This window comes from Vipera ursinii, assembly GCF_947247035.1.
Source record: "Vipera ursinii genome assembly, chromosome: 13".
NCBI classification, from domain to species: domain Eukaryota; kingdom Metazoa; phylum Chordata; class Lepidosauria; order Squamata; family Viperidae; genus Vipera; species Vipera ursinii.
Genome location: NC_139526.1, coordinates 778,450 through 796,295, shown reverse-complemented (window position 1 = coordinate 796,295; position 17,846 = coordinate 778,450). Strand labels below are relative to the sequence as shown.

General features: G+C 54.7%; 1 protein-coding gene across 4 annotated transcripts in view; it reads right to left on the bottom strand.

Moving 5' to 3' along the window:
• Window positions 1–5,867, bottom strand: part of NHERF2 (NHERF family PDZ scaffold protein 2) — an 85,873-nt gene extending 80,006 nt beyond the window's left edge. For all 4 annotated transcript variants that reach the window (XM_083372527.1, XM_083372530.1, XM_083372528.1 and 1 more), the window contains exon 1: window positions 5,592–5,867. In XM_083372527.1, coding sequence (XP_083228653.1) covers window positions 5,592–5,813 — 222 coding nt within the window. In that variant the 5' untranslated portion in view covers window positions 5,814–5,867. The remainder of the gene's footprint in view (window positions 1–5,591) is intronic.
• Between the last annotated feature and the right edge of the window lie 11,979 nt (window positions 5,868–17,846).

The window sequence follows — 17,846 nt, the reverse complement described above, 5'->3', positions numbered from 1 at the left end:
AGCGCTACTTGACAGGAGAGCCTCCCCCCACCCGTCTCTCTGCCTCTTAGAGACTCTCTTAGGCAGAGATGAAATTGTTTGTGAAGCATTTCAAACAGCGAGTTGAGCATAAAACATTTTAGTAAACTTGAATAGCACAAAGCCACAGGCAGAATCTGGAGTGTGTTTCAGGACTCATTGTGCCCAAAGCCAATAGAGCTTTTTTATAGCTATTGTACCAATAGATCAGGCACGTCAAACTGCCGGCCCGCGGGCTGGATGCATCACGGCAGAACCACGCCCACCCCATTGTCAGCAATGGGGAAAAAGTCCCAATATGTCACGTGACGTCACGTGACATCACGAGTTTGACACGCCTGCTATAGATAGCGATGAACTTAGAGCAGCTTTGGATCATCATTAATATTCCATCGGGCCAGATGGAGAAAATCATTGGGTTTGATTAAAGAGAAGGACCAACTGCCAGGAAGGCCTTTGCACAGCTTCATTGGGTGTACAGCTGCACCCTCTTCTAGGTCAGGGTGCCAGGTCTTCCTCCAGTCACCCGTGCTGTGGTGATCTCATGACTTGACTACTGCAATATGCTCCATGAGGGGCTGCCCTTGAAGACCACCCAGAAGCTTCAACTGGCCCAGAAGACAGCGATGGGCAAGCTCTGATATGGCCGTGTAACGCTGTAGTTTTGCCAGCTGCACTAGCTGCCCCCCCCCCCAGCATCTGCCCCCCCCCCAGCCGACTCGGTCCTGCATGGTTGGTGCGCTCCAGGCTCCTCCAGTCAGGCAATGCTCTCTAGTGAGACCCTCCTCTGGAGCAGGCAGACCAGAACAGCCCCCTCCCTGCAGGTGTTTGGAAGCGGCTTGAGAGCTGAAGACGTGGCTCTTCACCGTGGTCTTTGGAGAGGATTTTAATCCAGAAAATGGTGGTTTCTTCTGTTTCCACCCAGTTTGTTATCCTGTCTTCTCTGTCCCCCTTGTTGTTTCCTGTCATTCTTCTTGCCTTCCAAGGGAGAAAAACATTTCAATGAAATTTCGTGAAATTCTAAAGGTGGTTGTGTGGACACCCTGCCCTTCACGGGCTCTGCAGCTTCCCCCTCCCTGCAGCCCCACACCTTGCACAAGATTTGTCCCCGGGGGCGCTTTTTTAGTGGCAACATTAAATCTCTCGTCCCGCTGTCATTTGGAAAAAAGATCCCACTCAATTTCTCAACTTTGATGGAGAAGTTCTAAAGTTGAACAAGCTGGCTGGGAAGAACCTGAAAAAGCTTCTTGGTGACCATCCTCATCGCTTTACTGCAGAACATCCAGAAATGTAGGCTCTGCTTCGAGATGCCCACTTAGGAAGCACCCCAATTCTTCATAAGAACCTCCATACTGTCACCAGCAGGTGCTGCACTGAGTCATATCCACGAGGAATTGTGGATCAGAATCCGCACATTCTGAAATGAGGATCTGAAGAAATGACTGAGGGGCAGATCCTCCAGCCAGAGTCGATCACGCTTCACTTCCTAACAGGCAGGCCTGGAATTGCCCTGAGGGCCAGCAAAGAAGCTCGTGGCTCAGATTCCAAAATGCCAAGTGTAAACACAGACACAAACACACATGCCCAGACAGAAACACGCAAAACATTTAAGCTGAAAGCTGAATGACTAGTGCTGTGAGGAAATATTCACTGGGCAGAATCAAAAGGAGGAGAGCACGACACTTTGATTCCGTGATTCAAGGAGCGATGCTGGCCAAAGAAGTCACTTCTTCTGTTGTTCCCAACAGGGAGCCAGAGCAGAGGTTGGTGGGAATTCTGGAACTTGTAGTCCTAATGCATCTGCTGGCCAATAGGACACAAGATGGGCACAAGAACATCCAGCCACCATAAAATCAGCCTGTAGCTCAATTGGCAGGCTGTGCCACACCAAGGTTTACTCAGCTACAACTGCCTGGGTTCACATGGCACATTAAGCGGGAAATCAGGCCTTGCAAATTAGGGTTGCCAGACTTTACAATGCAATTATACAAAACAAGACACCTTTTACCTTTCTAAGACACAGACATCACTAAAACAACTCAGAGATTAACACAACTCATTCAGGAAAAATGAAACAAACTAGCGTAGCAGAGTGAGCGCCTGTTACTCGTCCCAGCTTCTGCCAACCTAGCAGTTCGAAAGCACGTAAAAATGCAAGTAGAAAAATAGGGACCGCTCCGGTGGGAAGGTAACAGCGTTCCGTGCGCCTTTGGCGTCTAGTCATGCCAGCCACATGACCCCGGAGACATCCTCGGACAAGCGCTGGCTCTTCGGCTTTGAAACGGAGATGAGCACCGGCCCCTAGAGTTGGAAACGACTAGCACGCACGTGCGGGGGAACCTTTACCTTTACCTTTAGCTGTCTAAAATGGCATTGGTTCTCCTGCTTGAGCAGGGGGCTGGACTAGAAGACCTCCAAGGTTCTGTTCTGTTCTGTTCTATTCTATTCTATTCTATTCTATTCTATTCTATTCTATTCTATTCTATTCTATTCTATTCTATTCTATTCTATTCTATTCTATTCTATTCTATTCTATTCATTCCATTCCATTCTATATACTTAGACAGTTGTATGAACTGGACTGGGATTCAGGAAAACACTGCCAGATTCACCTAATGGCCACAAATAAATTGGGGGATTTTCTAGTTTAATTCCCCCGGGTAAGCTCTGAACTTCCTCTCAGTTATAGCATGTTTCTCAGCCTTTACAATTTTGAGCTGTGTGGACTGCAACTCCCAGAATTCCCAAGCCAACAAACACACTTGTTGAAATCCACAAATCTTAAAAGTTGCTGAGACTGAAAAACACTGGGCTGCACCATAAAGAGGAGTTGGAAGGCCACTCTGCAGGGCCCCTCAAACTCTTTGGAGAAAAGTCAACGAATGGGTCCCATTCAAGGTTGGCCAAGAATGTTCTCACAGTTGCAAAAGCAGCCATAGCAGCCAATAGCAAAGATGCCTCACGGATGATACATACTCAGCAGTATTATCATGCAAATTTGGTCTCTGAATCCGCTGATGCAAGAAAGTAAGTCCCAACAGCGTTTTCATAATGACATCATTACACAGAATGTAGAACATAGAATCATAATGGTGGAAAGGACCTTGGAGGTCTTCTAGTCCTACCTTCTGCTTGAGGCAGGAGCCCTATACCAGGAATAGGCAACCTTGGCTCTTTTATGACTCGTGGACTTCAACTCCCAGAATTCCTGAGCCAAGGTTGCCTACCCCTGCCCTATACCATCCCAGTCAAATGATTTATATGTTAAAACTTTTCAATAAAAAAAAATGATTTATCTGGTCTCTGAATCCTCTCTGCAACACAGTTAATCTCCCCTTGCTGGCAAGAGTTGGGTTGTGGACTTAGTTAGGCAAAGCAGGGCAAGCTTTCTGCAGAGCTCTCTGCAGCCTCTGGGCAGAAAAGCAGAATATACATCAAAGACACAAATCATCCTCATCACTCATCACAGACAAGGCCAGCAGCCCCCTGCGGTCTTTCCCCTCCTTCCTTCCACCTGCCCATTCCTTACTCCTTTGGCCAGCTTCCAGCCCAGGCTCCCGCTCATGAGAACTTCATTAACACCAGCCCTTTCATTATAAAAGCACCTTCTCAGTTGCCTTGGCTCCCTGCGAAGTACAGCTCGGTTCCCGTGACTTTTGCCCCAAAGGAGGAGGGAAAGGGGCCAGGTCCACCGGCCAGAAGCTCCCTCTCAGCCCAGCCTGCCTCACAGGGCTGGTGCTGGCAGGGAAAAAGGCTTGGGGTTATGCTAGAAACGTCGCCCTGGATAGCAGGAAGGAAGGCAGGACGTGACTAAATAATGATGAAGGTTTAAGTTGCTCCCCACTGAGGAGTCCTCACACAGCTCTGCTTCCCATTCAGGACACTGTACGGGTGGCTGCCTGCGTGTGGCCCTCCGATCTTATAATTTCTCTCCTGACTAAAACATCTCAGGTACCACCAAAGAGCTGCTACAGGATGCCTTATTTGGGGATATTATTATATTGTTATGGAATAGCTTATTTATTCTCTGTTTTTGAGACCGACTGGCAAGAACTTTTGCCCCAGAGTCCCCTTGTTTTCTCTCTGCATACGGAACAGCGCCAGTCTTTGGCTGGTGCAGCAGACGAACGCCTCTGCTCGCCAAGCCCCAGAGGAGACCCCTGCCTGCCCTTCTGAACCAGCTTTGGGCTGAGCTTTGAGGGCCCCCCCCAGTCACAAAGGAAGACACAGGAGCTTGGCAGATCTAACATGCCCATCAAGCCAAGGAGATTTTGCCCTCTCTGGACACCAAAGGGAGAGATGTCCAGGAGCCCAGTGCAAGCTGGCAAGAGGGCAGGGCTGGCAAGGAAGCCTTCGTGGGGGTCTCTCCAAGTTTTAATCTTATATCAACCCCGCCGTTTCGGTTACGGAGAGTAACTGGCCAAACTCTCCAGTGGGCTCCAGGCTGCGTGACCAGCGCTTCATTGGGGGCCTTTCTCTTTATTCTGGGCCCCCAGAAGTGCCCAGCCAGCGTGGCCATCCCTGAGAATCCTCTCCCTCTTCTCGGGCCTTTGGATGGCCCACTTCAGCCTGTCATGCAAGCACAAGGCTTGTTTTGTTTACACAGCAGGGGAAGGAAGGGAGGACTCAGTTTACACAGTAAACTTCCAGGGCTTTCCTCCTGCAAGTGCTCCCAAGCAGCCTGAAGGGAAGGGGGTCCTTCTGGGCTTGAAATATTGAAAGCAAGCAGCGAGAAAGCTGTTCCTCCCCCAAAGCTGCTGCAGGGTCTCTAGCAACCGACCCCCCCTCTGCCCCCCCTCAGCAAAGGGAGAGGAAGAAAAGGGGGGAATCGTCTCTCCCTGCCTTGCGCATGGGTAGCTTGAATGTAAACTCCCCTTAAACCACAGCTGTACATGCACACGCCAAGTGGCCTGATCTCCATCACTACAATGGCCACTGGCACCCTGGCACCTCCGGGCACGTTGGGACCGATGTTCCAGAATTCCCAGCCAGTCTGGCTCCTGGGAGGGAGCCAGTTAGGCAGGGGCCACTCTGAAACCATCTGCCTCCTGACCGGGCATCACCTCCAGCTCTCTCCCAGAGTGGATCCTGATTTAAAGGTGGAAACAGCACAGAAGTGCAAAGGGGGGGGGTTGCATTTATGGAAGGGGGGGCTCCGTGCGGCTCCTGCGCTGGGAGTTCAAGCTCCTGAGCCCTCCTTCTCCCCCCCCACCAGGCAGGTCTGAGGAGCCCCGGAAGACCCCTATCTGGCGGGCCAGCCGGGCAGGGCTCCCGGGCACCTTCTCCCTCCAAGTCCTCCAGAGCTCCGTTCCGTCGGGGGCCAAACCGCCCGAAGAGCGACTGAGTTCAGGGCCTCCTGCGGGTCTGGGGGCGTCTGGCGGGGGGAGGGGAGGCCCGGGCAATTCAGGTCTGAGGGCGCTCAGGGCAGCCCCTCTCTCTTCCTCCTCCTCCTCCTCCTCCTCCGCCGCCGCGCTTCGAAGGGCTCTGCCTGCCCCCTCCGGCCGCCCCGGCTCTTCCAGGTAGGCTGCCCCTCCCGGGGAGGCTCGTCTGCCCGCCCGCCCGCCCGGACCCACCTGGTGGTGCGTCTCCTTCTCCACGTTGACGCCGTTGACTTCGAGCAGGCGGTCCCCGGCGCGCAGCCCCGCCGCCTCGGCCGGCGAGCCGGGCTCGACCTTGCGGATGAACTGGCCGCTCTTGCCCTTCTCGCCGTGCAGATGGAAGCCGTAGCCCTGCTCGCCGCGCAGCATCTGGCAGAGGCGCGGCTGGCGGCGGGGCGCCCCCCGCTCCTGCTCCATGGCCGGCCGCCGCTGCGCGCTCCGCGCCGCTTCCGACGGCCCGGCCGGGCGAGCAGCAGCCAGGCGGCGGGCAGGCAGCCAGCGGGGCGGCGCTCGGCGCGGGGGCGTCTCCGGCCCGGCCGCCCCCGCCCCGCGCTCCGCGCTCCGCAACGGCGCCCCCAGCGCCCGCAGGCGGCGAGCGGCGAGGGCGGCCCGGACCCCCCCCGGCCCCGGCGGGGCTGCGCGACCCTCTCGCCGCCCCCGCAGCCAGCCCCGCCCGCCGCGGGGAGGCCGCCTCTGGCCGCGGGGCGACGCTCGGCTCGGGACGGGCTGCTAGTGCGGCCGTGCGGCGTGGGAGGGGAGCCCGAGCCCTCCTGCTGCTACGAGCGAAGGCCGGATTGGAAGAGGACGGCCCGGGCCCTCGGGGCTGGCGGGCACCGGAAGGGCCCGGGACACTTGCGCGGGATGGCCGCGTCTCCCGGGCCGGCTCGTTTCCCGCGCAGACCCAGCAGTGCCGCTTTGCTCAATGAACTCTTTAAGCAGGGCAGGGCTTATCGTAGTCGGGGGGAGGAAGAGGCCCTCTATCCCGGCCTGTCCCTCGGAAGACTCCGCGGAGCCCCAACTGGCCCGGGCTCACCCGGGGGGAGCATCGGAGCCGCCCTTCCGAGGCAGCTGGGTCAGTTCAAGCAGCTGCTGTGGTTCCAAAATCCTCCCCCCCCCCGCCCGTCAGGGTTACCTGCAGGAAATGTGCTTTTGTTCATTAATAGAACACAACGGCCTCAAAATTAGTGCTTGGGCGAGACGCCCCGCCGTTTGCCGGGAGCTGCTTTGATGCCAGCAAAATACATCGAGAGACTTTTCAGGGCCTGCCTGAAGGGCTGATTTCTTTCTCTTTCTCTCTCTCTCTCACTTTAGATGCTGGAAGAGGAGAGATCAGAGGCTGGCGGGTTTGCTGCTAAGGCAGACTGTCGTTTTCATGCCCTGAAAGCAACCGGATATTTAAAATAATGCTGTGCCCAAAATCTGCATTGCGATGCCACTGACTTTAATTTCAGTTCCTCTTAGTGGCTGTTCGACCTACTTCCATTTGTTGGGCATGGCGGAGAGAGAGCGGTGCGGTGAAAGGCCAAACCGGACTGTCCGCTTGCAGATGGCTGGGCTACCAAATCACTTAATACATTCCAAAACATCCTCCAATCCTCAGATTTTCAATTACATTTTCTTCTTGGTCAAAATAAATTTGAGAAGCAATTTCTCTTTCATCAGGCTGATTAAAAATTGGCAGAAAAATAGGAGCATTTTTCTGCATGATACTAACAGAATGCAGATTTATGATTACACTTCTTATATGCCCAAAGGAATTCCCCTGCCAGGACTGGATGGCTTGCTCCCTATTTATTTCATTATTATTTCATTAGGCTTTCCCCCTCCCTATTTTCTGAGAAGTCAAAGGAGAGCACCCCTTCTTTCTTGGGAGCACCCCTTAATTTTATCCCGGCCAAATGGGGTTGCCAAGTGAGCTCAAGGTGGGAGCTGAAACTGGGTCTCTGCTCTCCCAGTCGGGCACATTCATCAGTCATCAGTTTATACTTTGCGTCACTTTAAGATTGGTTGAACCGGCAGTTATGAGAGTGCCTCTGTGCACAATCAGAGAGCGTGCCTTTGACTTAGGGACTTCCAGGGTGTCTGCTTTTAGAATCCTCTGGGATCTGCCCTGTGTTTCTCCATATCCATGCTCTATGGGGCGTAGCTGCCTTGGTGCCTGCGTGTGTACATGAGGGGTTGCAAGAGCCTTTCTCCCCACGCCCCAGGCAGGAGAGAGCCTAGGATGTGTGCCAGTGGCATCTCAGGCCTGGGCCCCACTTCGGAGCTTGTCCACTGGTAGCATGGGTTGACTGCCGCTTTTCTCGCAAAACCAGGCGGGTTTCCCTGGGAAGCAAGAGTCTGGCTGGGTCGTCAACCATACCATGAAAAGAGCTGCCAATCCAGGGGGCTTCCCCACCCAGGGCAGGCGGCCGGTGGCAAGATGGAAATTTCCAACCCAGCTTCTTAGAAGGAAGTTGGGTTAATCTTTTCCCACAACTGCTGAGAAATTCTGCGGCAACCAGTTTCGGCCAGACTCCAATACCTGGTCTGTGTTCCTGCTGGCAGCAGAACATAAATGGATATTTACCTTGCTGCTGCTGCTCCTCCTCTTCCTCCTCCTCCCCATAGTGACATCATTATCCAAAAATACCTGGCTGGAATTGTGTAAGTGGGCAGCGTTCCTTCACCTCGGGCACTGCCAGGCCCTCATGAGCAGAGACAGACCCAGATAGGCATTCGGCCTCCTCAGATCTCGATCATGGCTTGGGCTTCCAATGTACCAAGCTGACAGTGCCAAAGAGACACGTCTGGATGGATGGCAAAAAGTGAGGTCTCTCCAAGAGGCCAGTGCTGCAGTTGGGCCGATGCAGCTCCTCTCTGGCTGCATCGGCTGGAAAACCACAGGAGCTGCATCATTAAAACTAGTTCAAGTGGCCCTGAGAGTTGCTCCTTCCAAATTCTACTCAGGAAGGAGGGAGAGAGGGAAAGAGGTAGGTAGGTAGGTGTGTAGTGTAAGGTCCCGCCTCAGCTTTCTCCCCAGGCAAGTGTGACTCTTGAAACAGCACTATTTCAAAAGGATCTTTTTCTCTCAGCAAAAGTTCCTTTTGAAATGATGCTTGTTTCAAGAGTCATGCTTTCCTGAGAAGACAGCTGAGGCGGGACCTTACATTAGGCAAAATCTGCAAAGTAATCAACCCGGAAAGGGACCCCTTACTCTGGGGACCATGCAAACAATGTCTACCCAAGGCAGTGACCAGGAGGAAGCTAAATGCTGGAGTGACGCCTCTGCCACGTCTTGCTCAGGTGCCACCTCCGCCAGATAGGCAGAGGAAGCTGCAAGCCTAGGGGACTCCTCTACACCCAGGTGGTCCATGGGTATCGGGAAGAAGGGCAGCTGGGAAGGGAGAACAAAAGGAGTCCTCCTCACCCAAGGCAGACATCGGCAAGGATGGAGAGAGGTCCTGGACAAAGAGGATGTTCTGTCCCAGCCTGCTACCGGCCCTGCAGAAAAGGCAGGGACAACCCCTTTACAAATGGCAAGAGGCTGGAATTAAGCCTGCCAAATTTATTAACATAAAACAGAGCAAAACAAGACACCAACCATGAAACAGGAGCTATGAAACAGGAACTATTCAAGCGGTTGCCTTCAGCAAACCAGCCCTCCCACGCATTCCCCTTTTATACAGTTCAGGGCGTGGCTTCTCTCTGCCTCCTTCCGAGGTGCCCCATTGCCTTCCTCTGTTTACTCCTGATTGACTGCCTCCTGCGTCGGGCGTCCTTGAACAGGGCCAGCTGTGGGTCATCTTCATCCACGCTGTCAGGCTCACACAGCTGGGTCTCTGTCGTGACCAGGTGGGAGGGGCCTGGCTGAGTGCTCTCATCAGCAAGCTCTTCAACACCCCCCTCCTCCTCTGAGTCGTCCGACCCAACTGTCGAACCCACAGGCTGACCCTGAATCACAACAGAGGAGAAGCAAGGGGGTGAGACTGACCACGCCGACCTTCTCCTGATGGACAAGTTCCAGAATCTGAAAGCACAAGAGGCTTTAACCCAAATGTCGGGGGATGACAGCCATTGCAATCGACCAGAGCGCAGAGGTGGGACAGCCTCACCTCAGATGCCGCTGTGGCGGTGGCTGAAACCTCAGCAGGAGGAGCCAGGGGGAGTGAATGCCTTGAGACCTAGTGATGGCATAGCTAGTCGAAGATGCAAGGCACCCCCCCATGTGAAATTTGACAGAGACCCCCAATAACTGGGGATCTTCATAGCCCACATCCTCACCTACATGCAGGAGTATGGCCATGAAATCCCCATCGAAGGGGCCAGAGTCACAGTTCTCACACTGGCACTGGAAGGGGCTGCAGCCAGATGGAAGGTGACCCTCTACAATGTGAATGCTCCAGAGCTGAGGAACTTGAACCGATTCATGACAGAGCTGAGGCAGCAATTTGAAGACCCTCTTGCCAACTGTAAAGCCCAAGTGTCAAGCTTCAAAGAAACTTATTCTGCTTCAGCCATTGTTGTTTCTTAGCTTGCCAACAGACCCGGGGGGGGGGAGGATGATTGGAATGCTCATTGCAGGCATGAGTGGTCCATTGTGAGAATCAAGGTCATCAGAGAACCATCGGCTGGGAACGGAATATTTTTCTCATAACAATTGTCTGATACTTCATTGGGGAATGTGACTTGCACTGTCAGAGGGAAGGGGAGTTTCTATGCTTTTAATTTACTGTTCTGGTGCCAATTTAACCAGAGCTGGTTTTCTATTCATCAGTGCCAATATGCTGTACTCAATAAAGTTTTGTATTAGAGATTTGAACGTCTCAGCTGTGCTTACTTTGTTAGGATCATCAGTCAGAACCTTGACACCAAGACCACATACTGTAAAAAAGATGTGGCAGGGGCATCGGCCAGTGGCTGAGTACACAGAGGAATTCCAAAACTTAGTGTGCCACCTTGACTGGCTGGAAGACATCCTTGTGAGTTGCTTCGAAGATGGGCTTAATGATGACCTGTACACCACCCACATCATGAGGGGGCCCCCAGCCCATTTCCACGACTGGTGCATGTTAATTGAAGAAGTGGAAATTGACCAGACCTGAAATAACTACCACACCAGCAAGACGTGGAAGAGATCACCTCCAGAGAGGAAGGGAGAGGCAGCCAGAGGCCAAGCCCAACTGATGTGCTGCACCGCTGGCTTTAAATTTATTTATTTATTTATTAGTTGGATTTATATACCCCCTATTCCCGAAGGACTCAGGGCGTTTCACAGGGCAGTTAAAACAGTACAAAAAGAGAATAAAATGGAATTAATTTAGTACAGGCCCACAATTCATAATAACAATAAATTAAAATTTTAAAATTAATTTAATATAATTTAATATAATTTAATTAAATACTTTAAAATTTAAAATCCCTCAGTCCAGGCCAGACAATTCGAACAACCAGGTTTTTAAGTCCCAGCGAAAAGAGCGAAGGTTGGGGGCAGTCCGAAGCTCCATCGGCAGTTCGTTCCAAAGGGCGGGCGCACTCACACAGAACACCCTCCCCCTGGGAATCACTCACCGGCAATCTCTAACTGGCAGAACCCTAAGGAGGCCATCCCTGTGGGCACGCACAGGACGATGGGAAGCTGATGCTGGTAGCAGGTGCTCCCTAAGGTAATCCGGACCCATGCCATTTAGGGCTTTATAGGTCATCACCAGCACCTTGAATCTCACCCGGAGGGCAACTGGAAGCCAATGCAGCTCGCGGAGAAGAGGTGTTACATGAGAGTATCGGGACACTCTGCCCTGCCTGAGCTTCTCGATGTCCTCTCTGGGTTGGTGATTGAGTTCCCGAAACTTATAGTTTTGGGGGACTTCAATCTACCATCTCTGGGAGGATCATCTGAGTTAGCTCGGGAGTTCATGGCTTCCATGACGGCCATGGACCTGACGCAAGTAATTTCGGGACCGACTCATGTGGGAGGCCACACCCTTGACCTGATTTTCTTATCTGGACGGTGGTTAGATGATCTTGGTGGGGGCTCCCCAATTGTTATGCCCCTGTCATGGACCGATCATCATCTCCTGCGGCTGGTCTTCCATTTTGCCACCACCCGCCGTGGGTTTGTGGAACCAATTAGATGGTACCGCCCCAGACGCTTGATGGATCCCGAGAGGTTCCAGGCAGCGCTGGGGTACCCACCTGCCTCCTTCGCTCAAAGCTCGGCAGATGCCCTAGTGGAAGCCTGGGAAAGGACAGCCACTGAGGCTCTTGACTGAGTTGTACCCTTGCGGCCCCTGACCCGGTGCAGATCCCGTCGAGCTCCATGGTTTTCCGCGGAGCTCCGGGAGATGAAGCATCGGAGACGGGGCCTAGAGAGCGGTTAGAGATCCAGCCGATCCGAATCCGACCGATTGCGACTAAGAGCCTATATTAGGTCTTATCTCGCTGCGATAAGGGTGGCGAGGTCTAATCACTTTGCTACCCTTATTGCGTCCGCAGATAATCGCCCGGCCGCCCTGTTTAGGATGACTCGCTCCCTCCTCAATCAAGAGGTGAGGGAGGAACCCTTGCAGGGTCATGCCGAGGAGTTTAACCAACATCTGTCGGACAAAATCGCTCAGATTCGGACTGGTCTGGACTCTGACTGGGCAGAGTCTGATGATCAGGACACGGGCGGTCTTGTCGATATCACCTGGGAGGAGTTTGATTCTGTGACTCCGGAGGAAGTGGACAGGATTATGGGGAGGCTGAGCTCCACCACATGTTTATTGGACCCGTGCCCTTCCTGGCTGGTCTATGCAGCCCGGGAGAGGACACGCAGCTGGTTCCAGGCAGTTATATCGGCTTCTTTGAGTGAGGGTAGCTTCCCTGCCATCTTGAAAGAGGCGGTGGTGAGGCCTCTCCTCAAGAAGCCTGCCTTGGACCCAGCTGTATTGAACAACTTTCGTCCGGTCTCCAACCTTCGCTTTCTTGCGAAGGTTGTTGAGAGTGTGGTGGCGCATCAGCTCCCTCTGGTCCTGGATGAAGCGTATTATCTAGACCCATACCAATCGGGTTTCAGGCCCGGGTACAGCACGGAGACGGCATTGGTCGCGCTGGTGAATGATCTCTGGAGGGCTTGGGACAGGGGACAGTCCTCTGTTCTAGTCCTATTAGACCTCTCAGCGGCTTTCGATACCATCGACCATGGTATCTTGCTGCGGCGTCTCAGGGGACTGGGAGTGGGAGGCACGGTTTTACAGTGGTTCTCCTCCTATCTCCAGGGACGTTCGCAGTCGGTGTTGACAGGAGGGCAGAGGTCGACCGCGAGGTCTCTCGTTTGTGGAGTTCCTCAGGGGTCGGTCCTCTCGCCTCTCCTGTTCAACATCTATATGAAACCGCTGGGTGAGATCATTCGTGGCTTTGGAGTTGGGTATCATCAGTACGCTGATGATACCTGTTGTGACTCAGGGCCAGCCTGTGGGTCCGACAGCCGGCTCCGATGTATCGGATGACTCAGATGAGGGGGAGGAGGGAAACGAACCGGCTGATGATGGTTTGGAGGCTTTGCAGAGCCCTCAGCCGGGGACCTCTTCTCAGCTGCGTGAGCCCGAGAGTGCGGAGGAAGATGACCCACAGCTGGCCCTGTTCAAGGACGCCCGACGCAGGAGGCAGTCGAGCAGGAACAAACAAAGAAAGGCTGCGGGACTCCTCGGGAGGAGGCACAGGGAGACCACGCCCTGAGCTCTCTATAAAAGGAGTGTTTGGGGAGGGGCTGGTTGCTGAAAGCAACTTTTCCGCTTGAGAAGACAAGCTCTAGTGTTTTTGTTAACTGCGTAATAAATCTTGGCAGATGCCTTTTAGCCTTGGACGCTCTCCAGTCTCTTCTTTCTGAATAGGGGTTTGCCTTATTACAAGGCCAGAAGAGGGCTGGTTCAGAACAGTTTGCTTTCAGCCACCCACCCCTTATTACTACGATGGAGCAGCTTCTTGCCGAGAATGCCCAGCTCACCCAGCAACTCACTTTGCTGGCAGCTCAGGTGGCTCAACTGCAAGCTCAGGTACATGCTGCACCCCCACCCAGGAGGAAATGTCAGATAGCTATGCCGGATAAATTTGCTGGTAATCCAGAACTGTTTCCTGCCTTCCTGGGACAATGCCAGCTTTTTATCAGCGTGAGAGCAGCTGATTTCTCCACTGACCGAGATAAGGTGGGATTCGTGTTGAGCCTTCTGTCGGGAGATGCAGCTCGTTGGGGCACGCCTCTGTTGGCACAGCCTAGCCCTTTGTTGGATAACTTTGGGGGGTTTTGTGACCATATGCGCCTCATGTACGAGGACCCGATTAAGGCGCAGACTGCCACCCGACGCCTGAAAGCTTTGAGGCAGGGTCAGCGCCCTCTACAGGCCTATATCAGCGATTTCCGGCTGCTTAGCCAGGATTCCGCCTGGAATGAGGCTGCGCTCGTGGATGCCTTTCAGGATGGCTTGTCAGAGGAGATGTTGGATGAGCTGGCCCGCGTGGACATTCCCTCAGATCAGAATGGGCTGATCCATCTTTGTCTGCGGATCGATGCCCGGCTGCAGCAGCGAAAGAGTCGCCGTGCCACCCCTCAGACCCCTGCCGCCCCTGTTGTGTGTGAGCCCCCAGTCCAGAGGGAGGAGCCAATGGAGCTGGGTGCCGCCAGGTCCCGTCTATCGGTGACGGAAATGGACAGACGACGATCGGAGGGGTTGTGTTTTTACTGTGGGGACCCTGGACATTTGGCTGCTTCTTGTCCAAAGAAGCGTCAGTGGGCATGAGTGACCAAGCCGGCCCCGAGAAAGTCCCCTGCTTTGCTGTCGGGAAACGGCCCGAGCCCAATCTAGACGGTGTGATAGATCGGACGACCCACCACGACCACGCCGAGCGACGCCATTCCGATGGTGCCTGTGAACCTCCACGGCATTTGATTTTGGAGGCACGACTGATCCTTCCTGGCAAGCCAGAGGGGATTCCGGTCCATGCCTTAATTGACTCTGGGGCTACCACTAACTTTATGGACTCGGCCTTCGTGGCCAAATGGGCTGTTCCTCAGTGTCCGGTGGATCCGCCCATGCTAGTGGAGACTATTGATGGTCGAGTGCTCCTGTCCGGGCCTATTACGGCCGCCACGCAACCAGTGAGTATGGCTATCAGTTCCCATGTGGAGGCCATTCAGTTCTACATCACTTCGGATCTGCACTTCCCCGTGGTCCTGGGACTGGCGTGGCTCCGGGCGCATGATCCACAGATCTATTGGTCTCAGAACTTGGTCACCTTCCCAAGTTTGCAGTGCGTGGACCACACCCGCCATATCTGTGCCGGCCAGGTGGAGGGCTCCTCAGGAGTTTCTTTGCCTTCCGAACTGTCCGACTTTGCTGATGTGTTCAGCGAGTCAGAGGCGGACCAATTACCCCCGCACAGGCCCTATGACTGTTCCATTGATCTAGTTCCTGATGCGCCTCTCCCAGTGGGGCGTTTGTATTCCATGTCGGAGCCCGAGTTGGCTGCATTGCGGGACTTCTTGACAAAGAATTTGGCTCGTGGTTTCATCCGGCCCTCGTCCTCGCCAGTGTCTGCGCCCGTGCTCTTCGTCAAAAAGAAGTCGGGCGAGTTACGGCTCTGCTGTGACTACCGGAAACTCAACGCCATCACGGTGCGTAACCGCTACCCGCTGCCCCTCATCCCCGAGCTCTTGGACCGACTCCGGGAGGCTAAGATCTTCACGAAACTGGACCTGCGTGGAGCTTACAACCTCGTCAGGGTTCGGCCGGGTGATGAGTGGAAGACGGCGTTTGGTACTCGCTATGGACATTTCGAGTACACGGTGATGCCGTTTGGCCTGACCAACGCCCCCGCTGTGTTTCAGCATTTTATGAACGACATCTTTCGAGATCTGTTGGACCAGTTTGTCGTGATTTACCTGGACGACATCCTGATTTACTCCCCATCGCGTGAAGCGCATCATCAGCATCTCCGTCAGGTCCTGCAGCGCCTCCGGAAACATCGGCTGTTTGCCAAGTTGGAGAAGTGCCAGTTTTACCAGGTGACCATCGATTTCTTGGGTCACCGCATTTCTCCTGAGGGCATCGCCATGGAACCGAGTAAAGTTGAGTCGTTGCAGAGTTGGCAACCCCCACGTCGCGTGAAGGATGTTCAGCGACTTCTTGGATTTGCCAACTACTATCGAACATTCATTCCTGGCTTTGCTGCCTTGACAGCCCCCCTTACCCGGCTCCTGCAGAAGAAGACTCGGTTCCAGTGGAACGCCCCCGAACAACAGGCGTTCCAAGCTTTGAAGGACGCCTTCATGAAGGAGCCCATCTTGAAGCATCCTGACCCGCAACGGCCGTTTGTCGTGGAGGCGGACGCCTCCGACATTGCCATTGGGGCCGTGTTACTCCAGGCAGCGACGCCCAACGGTACCCTTTTCCCTTGCGCGTATCACTCTCGGAAATTGAACCCCTCGGAGCGCAACTATACCATCTGGGAGAAGGAGCTGCTGGCCATCAAGGCGGCGTTCGAGGCTTGGAGGCATCATCTGGAGGGGGCGCGGCATCAAATCGAGGTCCGGACGGACCACAAGAATCTGGAAAGCCTGCAGACCGCTCGGAATTTGAACCAACGCCAGATCCGGTGGTCCCTCTTCTTTGCGAGGTTTGACTTCCGGGTGCGGTACATACCAAGCGGGCACAACCAGAGAGCGGATGCTCTGTCCAGGAAGCCCGAGTACACCCGAGTGGAAGACAAGCTTCCGCCCAGGACAGTGATCCCCGTCGAGTCTTTTGCTGCGGTGCGGGAGCCGGTGGATATACGGGCTCGGATCCGGGAGGCGCAGCAGCAGGAGGCGTGGGTGGCTCAGCGGAAGAGGTGGGGCCAGATTCGCCTTGGTCGGTCACGGATGGACTCCTGTATTATCGTGACCGGCTCTATGTTCCAGGAGGGCCACTCAGGGGACTCGTCCTCAGCCAATGTCATGATAACCCGGCTGCGGGGCATTTTGGCCTGTTCAAGACTCTGAACCTGGTCTCCCGTACCTTCTGGTGGCCCCGAGTCCGACACGATGTCCAGTCTTATGTCACCTCCTGCGTCCCATGCAGGCAGGCCAAGTCAGCGACAGGGGCCCCGCCTGGTTTACTGCAGCCTTTGCCAACGCCCAAGAGACCCTGGGGGGCTGTGTCCATGGACTTTCTGACGGATCTACCCCCATCCTCCGGCTTCACGACAGTGTTTGTGGTGGTGGACATGTTGACCAAGATGGCGCACTTCATCCCCTGTCGCGGCTTACCGTCAGCTCGCACCACTAGTCGCATGTTCATCCAACAGGTGTTCCGGCTGCACGGCCTTCCCGATAGGGTCGTCTCCGATAGGGGGGCCCAGTTTACAGCCCGCTTCTGGCAGGAGTTGATGCGGGCGTTGGACATTAAGGTTTGCCTCTCGTCCGCGCATCATCCTCAGACCGACGGGGGTACCGAGAAGGTCATCGGCATCTTAGAGCAGTATCTGCGCTGCTATGTTAACCTGCAGCAGGACAATTGGGTGGACTATTTGGCCATAGCCGAGTTTGCCTTTAACAACTCGCAGCACACCTCCACGCAGATGACACCGTTCTTGGCCAACGTGGGTTATCACCCCCGGTTTTTCCCCCTTTCTCCCGTGGACTCACCGGAGCCGGCAGCGAACGAATTCATGGCGGAATTACAGGCGATCCATCGGTTGGTGCGACAGCAGCTGGAGAAGGCCAAGGCCAACTACAAGAGGTTCGCCGATCGGTCGAGAAGGGATACGCCTCCATTATCGGTGGGGGATCGGGTCTGGCTGTCCACCAGGAACCTACCATCCACTCGGCCGGCGAGGAAGCTGGACCACCGTTACCTTGGACCGTTCCCAGTCGAGGCCGTCATCAACCCGGTCGCCTATCGTTTAACTCTGCCACGTTCCCTGCGCGTGCACCCCGTCTTCCATCGGTCCTTGTTGGTCCCCGAACAACCGGCTTGTCCACTTCGCCAAGCGGAACCTCCCCCATCAGGACCTGGTGATGGCGACAGCACCCCCGAGTACGAGGTCGCCAGCATCAGGGATTCCCGCTGGCTGAAAGGTCGCTTCCAGTACCTGATCGAGTGGAAAGGGTACGGGCCGGAGGACTTCACATGGGAAGACGCGACCGCCGTTCATGCCCCTGCGTTGGTGACTGCTTTTCACGAACAGTTCCCATCCCGACCGCATCCGGATCGGCAGACCCGGGGGAAGGGCCCTGCGGTGCGGGATAGTGTTGTGACTCAGGGCCAGCCTGTGGGTCCGACAGCCGGCTCCGATGTATCGGATGACTCAGATGAGGGGGAGGAGGGAAACGAACCGGCTGATGATGGTTTGGAGGCTTTGCAGAGCCCTCAGCCGGGGACCTCTTCTCAGCTGCGTGAGCCCGAGAGTGCGGAGGAAGATGACCCACAGCTGGCCCTGTTCAAGGACGCCCGA